This window comes from Cinclus cinclus, chromosome 8 (genome assembly GCF_963662255.1).
Source record: "Cinclus cinclus chromosome 8, bCinCin1.1, whole genome shotgun sequence".
Lineage (NCBI taxonomy): Eukaryota > Metazoa > Chordata > Aves > Passeriformes > Cinclidae > Cinclus > Cinclus cinclus.
In genome coordinates, this window is record NC_085053.1 from 27365944 (window position 1) to 27384724 (window position 18781).

An 18781-nucleotide genomic window follows, 5' to 3' on the forward strand; every position below is an offset into this window, starting at 1 on the left:
ATAAGGCATTTTCTGTGTTGGATACAAGCAAAGTACAAAGGAGAAAGCCTTTCCAAAGCACTTGGGAAAAGTATGAGGGATGAATGAAAATGTAAATTAAAACCTGGAATTTTCAGCATCCCACATTATATGTGAAACTATACATTTGAAGCAATCTAAACAGTATTTGACTATATAGTGTTCTAGTATAGAGGCCTAACTCTTGTGTGTGTTGTGTGGGCACTTTATATTTGTGTGTGTATGTGTTGGTAAAAAGAGGGGTGTGTTTTATTAGATAAGCATATTTGGAAAAAATACATAATCCCCTTGTCAGTCTAATATAAGCAATTACCCCTCCCTTGAAAGCTTTTTCTCTCACATTACCATGGTCATGGTTACAAAATTATTTACTTAGAAATTCTGAAAAAATCTCCCTTGGTGAACTTGAAAATTGCAATCTCCTCTCCTCAACTGCAGTACTTCAGTCACTTAAAACTGACAGCAGAAATATGAAATTTGTGCAGTTTCATACTTGATCCTGAATGCTATAAAAACTCATTTGTTCTCCTTAGTCCTACCAGACACAAGCATCCAGTTGCATGTCAAGCAGCAGCCCTGGATAACAAAACAAGCTCTGACACTGGAGCGAGAGAGAGGCAGCAGCGTTGGGGTTTTGGTGCTGCAGGATAAACTCTGAGGTCCACAGGGAAATCTAAATGGTGTGTTTTTCTGTTTACCTTCAGGTGACAATGTCCAAATGCTGCAACACATCACTGAGCGTCGGTTACAAAAACTCCTGTCACGAAGAATAACAATGGATGGATGAATAATGGTCAGGCTGGACCTTCTGCCTCCTGGCAGCAGGACTGAGCAGAGATTTAAAAACAGCTTGTAAGCAATATGCAGCCAATCTAGACCTATATAATCAGATCTAGAATCATCAGCATTACACAGACATCAACTTACCTCTGAACAGAGACCAGGGACTTGCTGGGGTTTCTCAAAGGACCCAGCCTCATCGACTGAAGTCAGTGAAAGCATTACTTGTTTCACAATCTGTTTTTCCAACTGAAGTCACTCACAGCCCTGAATAAGTTATTTTTTCCTTCTTAAAAACTTACATTCAGATTTAATTGAAGAAATATGATTAAGTCTATCCTCTTCCATATAGAAAAAGAATGTTTCACATTAGGACACACTGTAAAATATTTTGAATGTTTTCTTCAAGTAAGACACTACCATTAGTGAAAAAGATTTTTGTTTTGATCAAATGAGCAACAAAAAGCATAAAAACAAATACATCTTAATATATGAAGGAACAGGATTTCCCTTTTTTATTTTCATTCACCACCACCTCTTTCTACATCTTCCTTAAAGACCAACATTTCAGTATTTCCATTAACTGCAAAGCAAGGACAATTCAAATGTGTGCAAACAGAGATTAACATGCTGGGTACAGCAGCTCACGCATCCTGAAAGGCAGAGCTTTACCTACACTGTCCATATTTGTCTCCAGGGTATAAAAAGTGTGGTTTCAAGGGAAGGGAATGAAGGGAGAGAGGGATGCTCAGCATTAGATGCCAGTTTCCTGAAGAGAAGTCACCTGTCATGATAAAGTCATCCGCAAAAGCCGTGCAGTCAGGAAACTTTGTATTAATATCCTACATAATATACTCCACATCAGCAGTCATTTCTATCCAAATCAAATGTTGTGGCAGCAAAACTGCCCTCTGATGAGGCTCCCTGATCATTTAAAAAAGACAAGAGGCATCTTTGTAAAGCATTTGGTGCTACTGTGATTCTTTCAGTGATTCTTTCAGTGCTTCTTCCAGAAGGAAGAATCCCCTGAAAATTATTTCACTCCTTTTTTTAAACTGAACTTGGTGCAACCCTTTCAGGTTACTTTGAAGAAAAATGTTGAATCAATTCACATTCTAAAATGCCTCAGAAAGAAGCAAAATCCCAGCAGTAAATCCACCTAATTAAGTGAGGGTGTATCTAGCCCATAGCTATTATCTCTTCTCAGCTTAATATTTTTAAACACCCTGTATGTGGAGCAGGCAGTAAGCTCTTCTCATTATTTCTCAAATGAAGCTGAGTAGATCTAACCCAAATTATGGCAAGATAAACCAGACAACTTAAGTGATGAAAATTCTACTTTTCCCTCTGCTTTAGGGACGCTTCTAGCTCATCTGTCCTCTGATCAAGGTGAGCCTGATAAAGCTGAAAATTACACTGTGTGACTGGATTGTATGAGATTATCTTTCCCCTGAGAAGTGATTTATTTTAGTAACTTTTAATGAATAAGAAACTTTCTGCTCTAACACACTGCTCTTCTTGTGTGGGCATGTTTCCTTATTGCTTTGAGTGAGAGATCACATAAAAGGAATAGAGAATCTGAGTGGCTACATCTTCTCCATGGTTCAAAGACAATTTTGTGTTATAAGACAGACCTTCAGGGACCACCAGTTCCATAAAAAGTGAAAATTAATGTCATCAGTTTGTGGGTTTAACTGCAAAAGTCACTGGCATATCTTCCACTTTTTGAGTGTGAGGAAAGTCCAGTTTTGGTTTGGAGGGATCTTTCTTTGTAGAATTTGGGGGTTCTCGACCTTTAGATGATTCCAGGAGATGTTGCATGTTAAGTCTGAAAATAAGGCGAGGATCTGGTCCAGAAAGAGATGGGCAATTGCAGCTCTCTCTTATTTTAAGAGCCTGTGAATACATAGGAAAACAAATCAAGCTCATTCAAAGAGGAAAAGCAAGAAAGGTTTCAGTCAGTGACTTTGGCTTTCCAGTCAGGTTTGCATTTGCACATTGGTTAGTGTAATCATGAGCCTGAATTGTTACTGAGCAACATCTCAACAGAAACCAAGAATTCCTGTGACAAAATGTAGCAATATGGTAAAACAATGGGAAAAATTAAGAGTGAAATTATTTTCTCACACTGTGATCTCCAAGGATGGATACTCTAAAAGGTACAATATAATTAGACAGGAAGTTCTCCAACGTTTTCTGTGATACTTGTCCACATCAGTACCTTTCAATTTACATTCACATGTAAACGAAACTTTCTGCAACCCTTTCAGGCTACTTTGAAGAAAAATGTTGAATCAATCCATATTCCAAAATACCTCAGAAAAAAGAAAAATCCCAGCAGGAAATCCACTTAATTAAGTGGGGGTGTATCCAGCCCACAGGCTATTACTGCACTCAGCTTCATATTTTTATATTTATATTTACATTCAAATGTAAATGAAAATGACAGCATCAAGAAAAAAAAAATGCTCCGAATAATTTACTTCCTCTGATATATTCTATTATTGAAGTAACTATATATAGATGTCTAACCCAAAAAAGGAGGGAAAATCTCCAATAACATAGTGGACTTTTAACTGTTTGGCACAGAGGTCCAGATGATTCACCAGTATAGTTAAAGTCCTGTTACACAAGTGATGTCATCTCCAAGGAGCATTTGGAGTATTCTAAGTTTCCAAGTACTACAAGCAAATAATGTCACAAGAAAATATTGTATCTAGAATGTAACAGTTTCTCTGGATAAAAAGATCAGCAGTAAGAGAACAAACTTTAAATTAATCCTGCTCACTGAGTAAGTGCCACTGCTTGCATTTTACAAGTAAGAAAGTAGGGGCACAAAGGAGCCAGAGAATCTCCCAGGGAAACAAAATTCATTAGCACAAGCACATTCCCCCCAGATCGTCCTGTCTGGTTGGCAATCCAAGAAAGGTACAGCAGTGGATGAATCTCATGTCTCAAAGGCACTATGGAGAAACTGAGAGCAAACTGTTCAAAGGATGCTTAAGTTGTGTTCATTGTCACAAAGCTGAATATACCTTAATTTGACCACACAAACTGGCAGCTCCTGTGCTCAGCACACAACAGTGCAGTGCTTTGTAAGCAGCTGTACAGAGAGCTACTGATATCCCTGGATCCTCCTATAACTCATTTCAACTAATTAAGAAATTATGTATCATATAGCAAAATATTACATGTAGAACTCTAGAGGGTTCTACATCTCCCCTGAGAACTACTTTTCTGAGATCTGGAAAAAGAAACACCAAGACCAAAACAAGTCTGATGGTTACCATTAATTGATGGTCACTGTGGTGTGGTCACATTTTATTCCATTTCATAATCATGGATTCATGAAAAGCAGTGGCCAGAGTTGTCCTGAGTTGTAGCCAGGTGCCCCCTGGCCAGTACTTGGGACTGTCAGCAGAAAACACATGCTGATTAATTTGTTCTGGATGGATTCATGAGGAGGAAGAAAATAACACAGTTTTCACAGCAGTCCTAGCGCTGCATTGTAGACAGAGAAGAAATTTTTAATCTGCTTTATATCCACTAGCTTTGTCTGAAGCATCAAATCAAATCTTCCAGTACAGCTCTGCATAAGTATTTGCCCATCATTTTGAAATGCTTTGATATTCTTCCACAGGAGGCACTGAAAACATCTTACTACAGCAGATTTTAAAACAGTAGAGCAGAGCTTTTTAACTCTTTTTTTTTTTAAATAAGGAGGTTCCAAAACATATCTCCTCTAACTTTACTACAGTGAATTGATAGAGTTTGCTGTAAATGGCTAGAAAAAACAGAATTTAAAATTAACAAATTGTTTTGGGAAAAGATATTCCAAAAACGTAGCAAGAGTTTCTCCAGTTGTTTCTTGCTGAAATGTAAAATTCAAATTACTGGATACACAAGTCTGGACTAGGCATGGAAATATAGTTCCTGTCTAAGTTTTAAAAATATGACTAAAGCTTTCAGAGCTTGTTTTTCTACAGCATGGTCATCCATGTAGTCACCAAATGTAACTGTGCTGCTGAACATTCTTCTGCTTCAACGACCAATTAATTTCTAAACTGACATTCATGATAAACCAAGAGTTTATTAAGAGTTTGCTCTTGTTCTCTTCTATAGCATAAGCTGCTCCAAGAATGCATTAATGACAAGCAGTGTTATTCAAGGCAAATGGGAATACAAAGATTTAGGCTGTATCCTGGAAAAGGCAACATAATCCTCTTTTAAACTAATTTAGCAATTTTTTATCTCTGGGATTTCCTGGCTATACAATGCCTGACCTATTTCCACGGTTTCACTCACCTAAAGTTCCAACAGCAAAGATGAAAACCACTACTTCAGGTGAACATTTTTACCCTGTGGACGTCTGAGTTCCTGCTAGACATAAAGCTGTGCAAGAGGGTTGAAGGCAGCTATTCAACATCATCACCTCACATGCCTCTGAAAAACTCCAGATATGGAAAGAAAAGCCATGTTACCTTGTCACCTTCCTGCTCAGGACAGCTGTAACTACACATTCCAGTGAGAGCAGCTACCTGCCTGCTTATTGGTTCAGGAGATCCCAAATAAAACATCCAAACTCTTGCATGTAGGTTACAAAGGCAAAGCTGTGTTTGTTAGCTGTACTATCACAGTCACCTCCTGCAATGTTTGGGAGCAGGGAAGGCAGAAGAATTAGGGAGGTTTCCCTCATCCTATCACCTTCATGTAAAGCTACCAGCAGAGACAAATAGAGAAATAAGTAATTTTTAGCTCCCAATATTAATCCTTCACACTGTGACAGACACCAGGCTACCTGCTGGGTCTCAAGCCCTTACAGTTTTAAAGAAGCAGCAGTAAAAAGATGATTAAAGGAATTGACAGACTTTACTAGATAGAGAAGAAAAGCAGCTTATATATAATTTTAATACTTCCAACCTTCCACTGATATTGGACTAGGAAAGAAAAATTGTGAAAAATATTTAATAACTTTATAGGGAGGATAGAAATGCAGGTCAGTAGTTTTTATTCTTGTATCCACATTGATAGGGCTCAATTAACATATTCTTGTACTAGAATTATCTGAAGTAATGTTCACATCATAAGCAAAGGGCAAATATACCAATCCACTTTTGAATAGGAAGGAATATAAATGTATCACCCATATCAAAAGGCAGCAGAAGAAAAAGTATTAACTACACAAAAATTAGTAAAAATAATCAATAGCCAATGTGGATTTGACAAAAACAGGTGTTGCCAAAGTAAATGAATTAACATTTTCAGACAAGTGAAATGACCTAGGAAACAAGACAAGCAGTGCAATTGATATATCCCAGCTTATTAGTCTCTAAACGATCTCACCATGGCATTTCCACGAGAAAGTGGAAACAGGACTTACAGTGAATCAAAAATGGAATCTGAGCCAACAACATGATGCAAAATGTCACATCAAGATGAATTTCTGTATCACAGACAAGACTCAGTAGATAACCTTCTGCTTTATTCAGGTTAGCTTCCACTGATGAGCCGTGCTGCATTTGAACAGCACACTTGGAAACTGACACAGTAGCAAGTCAGAGAAAATGAAAATAAAACACTGAGATGAACTAGAAGATCCTGTATCTTTTCTCTGGCACTACACTCCCACAGACTCTCTGTTTCCAGAACAATTATCATCGTCTCCCCCTTATACAAAATTATTTTAAGATTCCTTTTTCTGAAAATAAAATGCCTCTCTCCAGCCTCCACGTAGGAATTCTAAGAAATTTCAGTTTCCTGTTTAAAAGTAGACTCTGTTTTCCTGGTTTACAATCCAAACACCTCCATGTCTGAGGGGGAGTACTTTAAAAACACAGCAAATCTTTTTCTCTTGCTTTATTTCATTTCTAGGACAGCAGCACTATTTAACTGCTTATGGCTCTCTTGTTCACTGACTCCTCAGAGTGGCTGTAGCTTCCAGCTTGCTCAGTAAACTAGATGTAACATCTTTAACACTCATTTGATTAGGTCTCACTCTTTTAATGACTTGAAAGGGATCTCTGTGATAGTCCCCCTTTAATTTACACTTCCTGAGACTGTTCAGTCATCAAATTGAGATGTGACATTTCATTATGTGAAGAAAAATTCTTACTTTATACGATTGCACCTTACAGGGAACCTGCTTACAAGTCTGTAGAGAAACATTAGAGAAGTCCAAAAGCTTGTCCCTTTTTGTCCCAGCTCTAGTAGCTGGTCTAATAAGAGACATATTGTCCTGAAAAGCATTTCAGCTCCAAAACCTGCAGCACATGAAACCTAATAATGCTCATGATGGAACTGGCACTGAGTCTTAAGAAGTACCAGTTTCTCCACAGAGGGAAACTAGAGATAAAAAGGCCTTTTTTTGATAATCTGTCTTTTCTCCTGGGCTCTGAATATCTAATGGCAATTAATATATGGTAAGCATCCTGTTCTAAAAAGCTCAAAGTACATGAGCAATGAAACAAAAAGGGGCTGATACTGAGCAACAATAAAAACATGGGATTCTCTTTCCATGCCTGAAGGCAGCAGCTCCCACAAGAAGGGGAGTCAGTGCTTCAGACAAGAAGCCTCCTCTACACATTTTCTTCCATCTTTATTCCAGTTTTGTAGTGCCAACCTCACTTATCTTGTGAACTTGCTAAAAACAGGAAGCCTTCAGGCCCTGGTTTCTCATTCTACTCCAAAGAATGTTTAAGGTAAAAGGCAAACAAAAACATCTCCCCTCAATTATCTTTTGGAAGATTTTCCCAGCCTCCACTGCTCTTGGAAGAGAGAGTAGCTGTAAAAAGATGAGGGATGCTCCACCTGCTAAACTAGGAGAGATGAGACAGAAATAACAGTTCTACACAGTTGCTCAGTTATTTAACTTATTTGCTCAGGCCTGGGATAGAACATAAGAAGTAATTTATTTCATTACCTCTTTATAAGCCAGTCAACAACTATATGAAAATAAACGATCCTGAACCCTTTATGTTCAATCTAGCTAAAACTGAGGCTCCACAACAAAAATAATTTTCTATTCAGCTGCTCAAATGTGTTAGAAAATCCATCAAAAACATTCTCCCAGCCTGCTTTTACAAAGTACACACTCTGTGTGTATTAATTTGAAACATCCAGTCTAGCCACTCTCCAGCCTCCTCTCCCTAATGCTGACTTTGATTTATGCCATCGTTTAGAATATTTACTGTATTCATTCTCATCAAAGGATTCATGAAACTTTTTTTCTCCTTTGAAGTCAGCAAACACCTCAACATTTTAGTGCTCCCTCTGCCAATAAATCTTCAAGTGTCTTTACAGTTTGGAACTGAGAAAGACTTAAAGTGACAGAATTTAAAAACAAAAAAAAGAAATTACTAATTGGTTATAAAAAGAGGATTTCCAAACACGGTTTAGATTGCTGAAAAACAGTGTCACAGTGGAGCCCTTTAATATTCTATTTTAATTTCTTATTTGCTACAAAAGCAAGAGAAGTCAAGACAATTTAGGGATCCAACTTAAAAACTGCCTTTCCAAAATGGCAAAAATATAGACAGAGTGGATGAGACCTGTGGCACTGTCACATCTATATCAAAAGGCCATTCAAAAGCAAAAATATTACACTTTGATCAGAAACCAGAAAAAAAAATCCAAACCACTTGTAATACAGTTACATTTTATCTGTGCTAGCTTACTTTTTCCTCATTTAATAAAACCTTTAAGCTTGAAAGCTTTGCAATGGAGAATTTCTGTAAAGATAAAGAAAAAGATAAGCATTGTTCTATCAGAATAAACTGTGAACCAATACCAAAGCAGCTAATTAATTAGTTAATATCAAACTACTTCTGGCAACTTTGCTAAGAGGAAGACACTTCCCTGAGGCCTGCTCACCTCTGGGATGAGGCGGTCCAGGTGCTCAGCTCTGTTTTCATGGGAAGGGTGTGTGGAGAGCCACTCTGGCACCTTGGGCTGCCCCTGAATGGTTTCTGCCAACTCCATTTGCTGCCAAAAGACACTGCTGGCTCTGACATCCACACAAGCCTGAGAACAGAAGGGAAATGGAAACACCAGTGTGTGTTTAAAGTAATAAATACACAATTTAATTGATATTGAGTTATAAAAGACATCTTAAATTTTAAGTCTATAAAGCCTGATTAGATGGTCCTTGTACCTGACAGGAAAAAACTGTTCCAAAAATATGTAAAAGCAATAAAAAAACTCATGCAGACACAGGATCTATTCCTTTTAACACATGTGCCTTAAAATCTTACACCTGAAATAAGAAAATTCAGGAGGAAGAAAAGGTTTACAATTTCTGGCATATACTTGTTCTTTAAAAAAAGCTCAGCTGCAAATTCGAAGTTTTATTTACTAGAACAAATTAATCATCCCCACAGATTTAGGCAAATTTACAGGAAGAAGTTGAGAGTCAAAAACACAAGGTGATAATAATTAATACTTAAATATACCTAAAAAGTAACTGGAAAAGCTTTTCTGTAATTGATTACACAGCCTTTCATGGGTGATCCGTGGAACCCCTGACACAGTAAAACAGTAATTCTGTATAATTCCTTCCTCCTTTCAAAAAGTATATATTTAACCATAGAAAAATCACAGAACAGTAACTTTTAGAATTGCTTTTGTGTATCACCACAGACTTCTCCATTTTTACATTTATGTAGAGAAGAAAAATAAATAAGATTCCTTACACTGACTTTTATTTGCTAAGGAAAAAACAGGAACTGCTAAAGAAAATAAAGGAACAAGTAGTCAGAAGATAAGAAAACTACTTCTTCCTATTCCCCATCTCAGGAATAGATGTGGTGCTTTATCCTTTGAATTTATTTATTTTAATTATTATTATAAAAAGGTTATCTGCACAAGCAGAGAAATATTAATATGTCACTTCACTTATTTCTTTCTGGTATGACCCTACTTTTTCAGTATTAGAAAGCAGTGAGCACAAACACAGCAATTAAATTTTTTTAAGGGATTGTATTATTCCCTTAGACAACTTCAAATTACAAATGCGGTTTTAATCCCAGAGTCAAAGTTAATTTTAAAAACCTTTCCTTAAAGAAACATTAATAATTATTAAAAGGAAATTTTGCTTATGAAATATTAACACTAGATGGTGCTGCTCTCACTGGTATCTCACACATAAGTCTATTGCACTTAGGCAGAAATCAAAGAGCTGCTTCAGTTCCTTTTATATAGAATAAAATTCCACAGGGGGGAAAAAATAATTGAAAAAATAAACTATGAAAAAATGCTGAGTAGCTTCTGACCAAATGTTTGTCTTACTTTAACAAAGCTGTATTGTTGTTATGGCTGTATTTAGCTTAAATCTTTAAATCTTTACATACAATTAAATCCTACTTTTGAAAGATCCTTATTTAGAGTTCTCCTGTTTACAAATAAGTTGGATTTTCTTCTAATAGCAATAAAATACACAGATAGGAGACTGTGCAGGTAATGCACAACTTTACACACTTCAGTGTTATTACATACAATTAGTCAGAATGACTTTGTCTTTCCCTGAAAACTATTTTATTTCCCACCAGTTCATAAAACTTCATATCTTCAAAAATTTACAGTTTATCTCCATATGAAGAATGAAACTTCCTCTGATTGTAAAAGAAACTGAAAAATGTCTGGTACTTTTTTTTTTTTTTTTTTTTTGCTAATTCTATGTTTATTGCTAATAAAACCAATCAGTTGTAGTTACCTTTGCTGCAAACTGAAGTCCCACTTTATCAGCTTCAGCCTCCAGGGTTCTGCTGTAGGGTCTATCAAACATGAACTGCAAAGAAACACATCAAAGGTCTATTCCTTGCTTTGGAATGTGTACAAAGATAGAGCCTCATTGCTGTCTTTTAACCTTCTCATAGGAAGTGGGGTTTATCCATCATGCTCACATTGCATGTGATCAGTATTAATTTTCTTAATGCAATCTCTAATTCCATTATATGTAACTCATTGATCCTGTATTCAGTTGACATTAATTCAAATTAGAGATATTTTCATGGGCACTCTCAGCAGCCAATCTCATTTCACAGCAACTGAAAGCTAAATACCAACTTTCACCAGAATTTTTTCACTTCACTCTTTTATTGACATCAAGATGTTTCTTGCAGCAACTGTATGCAAAAAAATCCAGTGGTTCCCTAAACTTTTATGATGCCTTTAAGCCTGGTACCATCTATTTCATATGGCAAACTGCCCACAACAAGGAATGCAGCCAGAAATATTTGCATGTAGAAATCACTCCTTTGCCATGACTGTCCCTAACACAAGCTGTAAATTGTCCTTGAGAAATCAAACTAGAAGACATAAAGCTGACCAAACTCCTCTCCCATTTTTGTAGAGCACTAACACACACTAAGAGACAGTGGTGGTTTTCTCAAATGTAATTGATGCAGATTTGGGCAACCTTACCCTACTCTGTCACGTTACAGTAAATTCAAATCAGGACTTGTTTAAACAGCCTGCTCCTGCAGAGATAAGGAACCTGTCACAACATCCTGCTTTAGTCATCCATTAGGAAATGTGAACTGAAGAATGGCAAATGTGCAAGGTTAGAGAAGAGAGAAAGGTTTATTGGCTCAAAAAAGTTTTATCAGCTCTTTATCTAGCTATAGAAATTTGTCCTCCTTAGAAGTTCCAGGAGAAAAAACACCAAAAACCAAGCAACAAACCAGTTTGAAATGAGTACCAAAGACGTGGTCCAGTCCCTTGAGTACATAAAGGTAAATGTAACTTCTTGCTGCTTTCCAAAGCAGTACTGATAGCTTTTCTTTGCTAAATCAAATATAGAAGCCAACCAAAGCTGGCTTTAAAAGCCAAACTTGCTGGTTTAGAAGTAAGCAGAGATGAGGTCACTTTCCAAATTCTTAAGTTTCCATACAGACCTTAAAAATTGCAATTAGAAATACATTGTTTAAATCCTCTGATGACAAAGTAATTCCTCGAAGTGGAATACATGTTTCTATTGCCTTGAAAAGTGCTCCAGGTCTGTTGGTGCACACATATTCACTAAACAGCCAAGAAACCTCATGCTAGTCTGTCATATACTCCTGAAGCACCATTTCTTAGTTAGCCAGATAAACTATTTGATTAATTATTGAACACTTTTCAGACAGGGAAATTTAATTGGTAACCTACAAAAGTCGGAGGTATCTAACATACAGCGATATTCATCAGCTAGTGAAAAGTTAAATTGTTTAAAAAATCTTTTGTGAATGTGCTGGAATGAAGAAATAGAACTTCAAATTCTGATCTAAAATCCTTGTCAAAAAGTGGACACAAAAAAGAAGATGAATTTATTTTTCAAATCAATTATCAGAGTTGCCTGTGTATGTTGAAAACACAGGTGTTCCAAGGATGTTGACTACCCAAAATCACCAATTTTCACATGAAATACAAATCTTAAGGTGTGAAGTGGACAAGAAAGGAGTATGAAGTACTGCATCTGTACATACTGATGTGTGGGACCGAGTGAAACTCAGAGTCATGCTTGGTGTTATTCCAAGAATTAGTCCTAGGCTTTAGTTCCCATATAAAATAACTGCTGCTCTGTAACAAAGCCAATGTGCTTCAGTCCAGAAATACATGTTTAAGGAACAACCTCAAATAAATGTTATAAGAAAAGTTAACAATTTATTAAGGAAAGAAAATCCATTAGCTTTGGGGGAAAGGCAAAACTGGAGCTCACATGCCCGAAGGCCTACAAAGAATCACTGGGAAACACTTAGAGTCAATAATAAAAAATTCACAATAGTCAGCAGGTCAAAAAGTCAAGCCTCTAAGGACATAAGAGAAAAACAAATATTGAAACAGAAGCAAGTACCACAGCATGGCTTAAATAACCCTTTCACAGAATGGGATGTTAAAGCTTAAAAAAAAAACAAAATACAAGAACAAAATACAAAATGGAGGAAGAGGTAGAGAAGCATCCTGAGAAAATGTGCAGTACAATTCACTTTCATGTAGGCACAACAGGCAAATACTGAATGAGGGAAACAGGCACTGCCCTCCTGGGTGACTAAAAAAAAACTAAATTTTCTATTCAGCTTCTTTTGTCTATGGGATGAAAGCTTTGCAAGTATTTATCACTTCAACATTACTGAAGTTTGATCAGCCTTATAAACCAGGATGGTATCCCATAGATGATGTTTCCCTTGCACAGAGCTCGGTGCCTAAACCCACATTCTCTTTCCAACCTAAAGCACAGCTCCAATCCATGATGCCAAAATACCCATTGTCTGTGGAGAGAAGACATGCTGACAGGGAGTTGAATCTTGCTGTCTAAATTATGAGCAGTCTCAGGATTCATTCACACTGTTTTGCCAAATTCAGCTCTTCAAAATGCTGGCTAGCATTCATCAATGTATTGGTTTCTTAGCTACTTGTGCAAATATCCAAGCTCTTTAGAGATAATTTATGTTCAGAATCCACACATCTACCCATTAGCATAAGAACTACCAAAACAGATTGGTTATATTTAATTTCATGTTTTTGAGGAACTGGGGGAAATCTCAGGAAAAGTATCAAGTCAAAGAAACCAAAGAGATTTTTCACTTTAATTAAGATTCCAGTTTTATGATCTAAGCAAATTTCTGTTTTAAAAACACACTTTTTAAAAAATAAATGGATCCGTAACTGTCCAGAGAGTAAATTAAACTGCTGAAGAAAACTGGCAGCAGAAAGCCTGTGAATTTTACTTTGCTGAAATATTTGCTGGCTGAAAAGATTATTTTAGTAACTTGTACTATAGTATGATTTATATAAAGGGTGTTTAGATTCTCAATTTTTTAATCTTGGAAACCATTCTTTCCACTAGCAATATATTTTAAGAAGTCCATATATTTGATTTGGTTTAGGAAGAATTTAACAACTACTTAAAATAAAACCATGGCATTTTACCATATACAACTTTAAAGGGCAAGTTACCTTTCTAAAAGACAATCATCTGTCTTAATTGGCAAGCATGTTCCTGGGCAACTAAATCCAGTCATTTAGGGAAACCTAAGTTCTTCAACATGACAAATGAAAACCAGCATCAAATCTACAAAAACATATCTCATTCCATAACAGACTCAAATATTAATTTTTGCTTACATTTCTCCTCTTGCCTTTTCCCCCAGACTTATTACTTAGTGTAGCAAGAGATTAAAAATATCTTTCCAAGGAAATCGGGAAGGACAATAGAAAATGTCAGTCTTACCTCCTGCAACTTGCTCTGAATCCACTGGCCAACAACTGCCAAACTATCACGAGGACAGATGGCCCAAATCATAGTGAGAAAAATGAGTGAGAGAAAATCCAAGAAGTGAACCAGGCTGGCTTTCTCTGCCTGTAAACAGAAATTATCCCATTTTCATTCCTTACTGTCTGACATTTCTTTAGAACATAACAGAATTTGGAAACACTTTAAAAACCACCAATTTCTTTTTCTTTTTTTTTTTTTTTGTGCCTGTGGAACCAGAGGAACAGGACAAGCACAACATTCCCTGCTTGTCCAAAAGAAATAAAAAATCCAATTGGATACAAGGCACCTTCAGGCATAAGCTGCACAAATACAGCTGGAAAAAAATTAATTCTGCCTATCAGCCTCTCTGAGAGATTCAAAGCTTGAGGTAGGATGGAGGCAACAAGCAGAAAAAGTTCTTCAGTAGAAAGGTCATTAAATACTTCAGTGTGAATGAAAAATCTACAAAAAGTCCTCAAAGACTGTTCTTTACATGAATTTGAGAAGAGATAAGACATCACTGAGACAGGATCACTAACGGGATAAGGGGACAGTAGACATGATGTATTTATCTTTTATTTTCTGCTGTTTTCCTTTAAATTCAGAAGCCAAGTGATTATCCCGTTTTCCAGAGTTCTATTTGACATTGCAACAAATTGATCAGAACATTTACAAGCAGGATCATGCAATACTTCTCTCTGAGCCAGCTGGGTGACACAGATGCCATATAAACAAGACAAGTTCTTTCTTATTATCAGAAATATTTTTTAGAAGTTTAAACAGTTGGTTGGCTGAACTGAGCCCAAGAAGCCACAATGTGAACAGTTGCTCCCCCAAAATCAGACCCAAGAACCAAGCTCCAGGTACCCTAGAATTTGACATTGTAAAACTGTGTGCTACAATAATAACAGGATCAAGTATTTAAGATACTTTTTAAAAGTATCCATTTCTGCAGGTAGAAACAATTACAGGAGTGACAGAGTCGCTGAGTACCTCCAGTTCCTTATGTCTGTGCTTTCTTTAAGAGAGGGATCTGCAGACCAAGTTCTAAATGACTCTTGAAAATGAGTCATGATCCACCTGTACAGCTGTGAATAAAGCCCTGGCAGCCTTTGTGTTAACAGAGACCACCACAGGTCTTCTGACAGTTATTAAATGCTACACGAATAATAAGGATCTACTGTAGCAGACTACTCATTTCAAACTCAATTTTGCATTAATTAGCTAGAGTCACACTGAAAACTTGGTTGGTAATGATAGGGAAAATCATAACTAGAGTAATTAGAGTTAATAATTTAAGAATATTAGACAGCTTTCTTTAAAGACTTACTGCATGTTCCAGCACAGCGTGAGCTATTTCATGTCCTAAAATAAATGACAGCTGATGAATATCAGAAACTGCATCCAGTAACCCAGTAAAAACAAACACTTGACCATTCTGCAAACAAAGAGAATAAAAATTAAATGGAAGACATATGAAGTGCTGTTTCAATATTAATTTTTTGTGTGATGTACAACTTACTGGAAGCACAAAAGCATTTACACCTGGTTCATCCACCACATGGATAACCCACTTGAGATCTGAGACTTGAGGGACATCCTTGTTGCTTTCAGACAAATGCCCAACAACTCTCTCCACAACCTGGTAGCGTGCATCTGTCTTAGGTAACATTTGGTTTTTGAATTGCTCCATCCACTGAAAAAAAAAAAAATTAATTGGTCCTAATTTTTAAGGTGGACAAATCTATGTAAAACACATAATTTGAAAACACCCTTCTTCAGTTCTTATCTCGTGTCTCTGACAGACAGGAATATGGATACATTTGGATACAATTTATCAAGTTTCACTTTACAACAGGAAATCACAGAACTCAAAATTACAGGGACTAGCTCAATGGACAAAAAACAGTTAAGAATGTTTGCTACATGCATGTCACTTGCTTTGTAACCATTACATGCTCCTGGTGGAAAGGGAATTCTAAGGAAGGATTGGGACAAGAGGAGGAGGTAACAGATGAAGGGACTCTGCAGAGCTCTGAGCATGAAGTTCAAAACTCATCAAGGACACTACAAGGTTTGTTTGTCCATCCATTAACAGGACTATCTCCTCACTAAAAAAAAAACCAACAGTTTTTGAGTACTTTCCATTTCTTGTCTAAAATCTTACCATATCATATTCCATCTGTGACAGTTCCCTAAAATGCTCTTTGCCAAACACCAACAGTCGAGCACGCCCAGTGATGGGTGTCTCCTCCAAGTGGGTAAAATAAAACATGACAAATACAACTCCCAGGCTGCTGACACCCAGCAGGATCTTCCATTTGTTTTTTCTTGCACTTTCTTTGAAGAGTTCCCGTTTATTAGGAGGAAGTGCCTTCCACCAGTTTCTTATGCTCCTGTAAGATACAGTGTTAACTTAGGACATAGGTAAAAAGGAATTTTTTACTGTATTCTTTATTATAGACTCATCTCATGTAGGAGCTTATGGGGGGGTTATACTGTAACTGGCTTCTACTCCACTGCATTTCTTCCCTCCCACAGGAAAAGAAGGAATGCCCCTTAGTGTCTTGGTTCATCTCCCTCTACCACATGTAAATGAGAAGGAAAAGAGAAAAAAAAAACACCTCTGAAAATGGAAAAAATCACACCTTGTTGAGCAAACTGTCAGTCAAACACTACAAACACACCTGCCATCCTACCCACACTCACACTTTGTATGATGGGTCTCTTGCTGAGAGGAAAGTAACAGTACTTTACCTGCCAAGAATGATGGCAAATAATTTCTGAGCTGGCTTCACAATAATCCAGAAAAGAGGAACTGGTGCAGCCTGAAGTAAAGGTGATGTGTGAAAAGACCCGCTGATCTGAAGGTTCCAAGCAGGAAAGTGACGTGGGGATTGCCCTACAGAACTGATGTGGAGGGATGAGATCTTCTCCCCCAGTGGCTGAGAAGACTGGGAGAAAAACTTTCCCGAAATATGGTGTGCATTCCTGTACACTTCCTGTCCACTTGTATGTGGGACATCCAAAAGACATCTCAGTCCTTTACCAAACAAGTTTCTATAAGTGTCAGGGTTTCCAGTCAAAAAACAATTTTTAGCATTTCCACTCAAATCCAACCTTTGGCATCTATTTCTGTCACCCTGAGTTCGGCACCATCCTGTGTAAGACCTAAAGAGATTATTGCACTTCTCCTGCTTGTACAGAGAAGCCAAATGAGACAAAATACAGTTCCTGCCTGACAGCTTTAGACCACAGATGATATTCATAACTTCTTTGGTTGGTTAACCTGAAACAGAAATAAAAGGAACAGATTGGTGTTAAGAAGCCCACCCAAAAAGAAACTGCATCATTATTTCATTTTCCCTGAGCAGATACTAGTTTTTCAACATCTGCATTTCATAAAAAAAGGTCACAGTTACAACTGCATCTGGTTACAGTAGTGAGACATCAGTCTGCTTCCGACTGAGAAAAATACCAGCATCTTGCATCGCTGAGAAAAAAACAAGGTGATTTAATTTTTTCCTTTCACTTTTATTACCACCAGATCAGAGTGACAGCAGGTGACCCTTGTGGGTCATCACCTTTCCCCGCTGGACTCGTGTCCGCCGGTGACATGAGGAAAACCAGGATCTGTGAGCACATTGCTCATACTTTACCTAGCAACAAAGCACAGCGAAACCAAGTCTCCGCCAGCCGGGAGCCTCTGGCTCAGGGACATGGAAATGCCTTGGCACAGAACAGACCCAGGCCCTCCCGCCTAAGGGGTCCCACCGCTGTCATTTTCACCCTCTGGCTCCGATCGCGGCCTCTGCTTCTCCCCCAGCCCCGCCACCCTCGGGGGTAACCGCGATTATCGTGACATGGGTTGATATGAGGAGCCGGGAGTGGGGAATGAGGGAGACGAGTCACTCTGAGGCGCCCGCTCGGGTAATGGCGGGCGGGGAGGCGGGGGACAGCTCCGGCCGCCTCACAGCTGCACGTCCCAGGGACCGGCAACAACCTCCTCCACCGGGCTCCCCTACTCACCACCGCGGGAGGCGGCGGCGGAGGGGCTGGATCGCGGAGCCGGTGTCGATACGGAGCCGGGGCGGAGGGCGGGATGCGGGACGGGCGCTGCTCCGCTGCAGCGGCCGCCGGGGCCCCGCGTTCCTTCCCTCAGGCGGAGCCGCCGCGTTCCCGCCGCCGCCGCTCCCCTCAGGCACCGCCCGCCATTTTGTGGCAGCGCGGGGAGCTGGGGCGCCCCTCATCAGGCGCAGAGCCCGTTCTCCTGAGTGTCTTAACCCTGGCCGCGCCCGCGGTGTTTCCGTGTCATCTGGTTGCAAAATGTGGAACATGTCAGGATTATTTTAAATCAGGGTGTTCTCAGATGTAAGGTATGATTTCAAGCCTAAATCAGGCAGCAGCCAGCGTCCCCTCGTCAAAGATATCCGGGCACTAAGAAGGTTTAAGGATGTAGCAACTCAAGGCGTTGATGTAAGTCCGTGTATACATTGCTAACTCGGCAGAGCACTCTAAGTTTGCGTACCCTATAGCTGAACTATGATCATTGTAATAATAAAAATCCTGATTTTACGAGTTAAAAATACCCTGCCTAGGTGAAGACCCTTTCCCTGACCACGTGTAGAAGTCAGCTGGGACTTTGTAACTCGGAAGTAAATTAGTCATCAATCATAATAGGGGGGGCTGTTCTTGGGAAGTCACTAACTCTGAATTCCTGCGTATAAATAATGGCGGGGAAAAGCTGGTTGTCCT

General features: G+C 38.4%; 1 protein-coding gene across 1 annotated transcript; it reads right to left on the reverse strand.

Annotated features, from left to right (window-relative positions):
• Positions 1-2475: 2475 nt before the first annotated feature.
• Positions 2476-17671, reverse strand: OMA1 (OMA1 zinc metallopeptidase). Its single transcript, XM_062497778.1, is given in 9 exon segments — positions 2476-2694; positions 8668-8817; positions 10505-10579; positions 14003-14131; positions 15357-15464; positions 15549-15722; positions 16194-16422; positions 16784-17315; positions 17611-17671. Coding segments are annotated over 9 exon segments (1677 nt in total).
• Positions 17672-18781: the final 1110 nt, after the last annotated feature.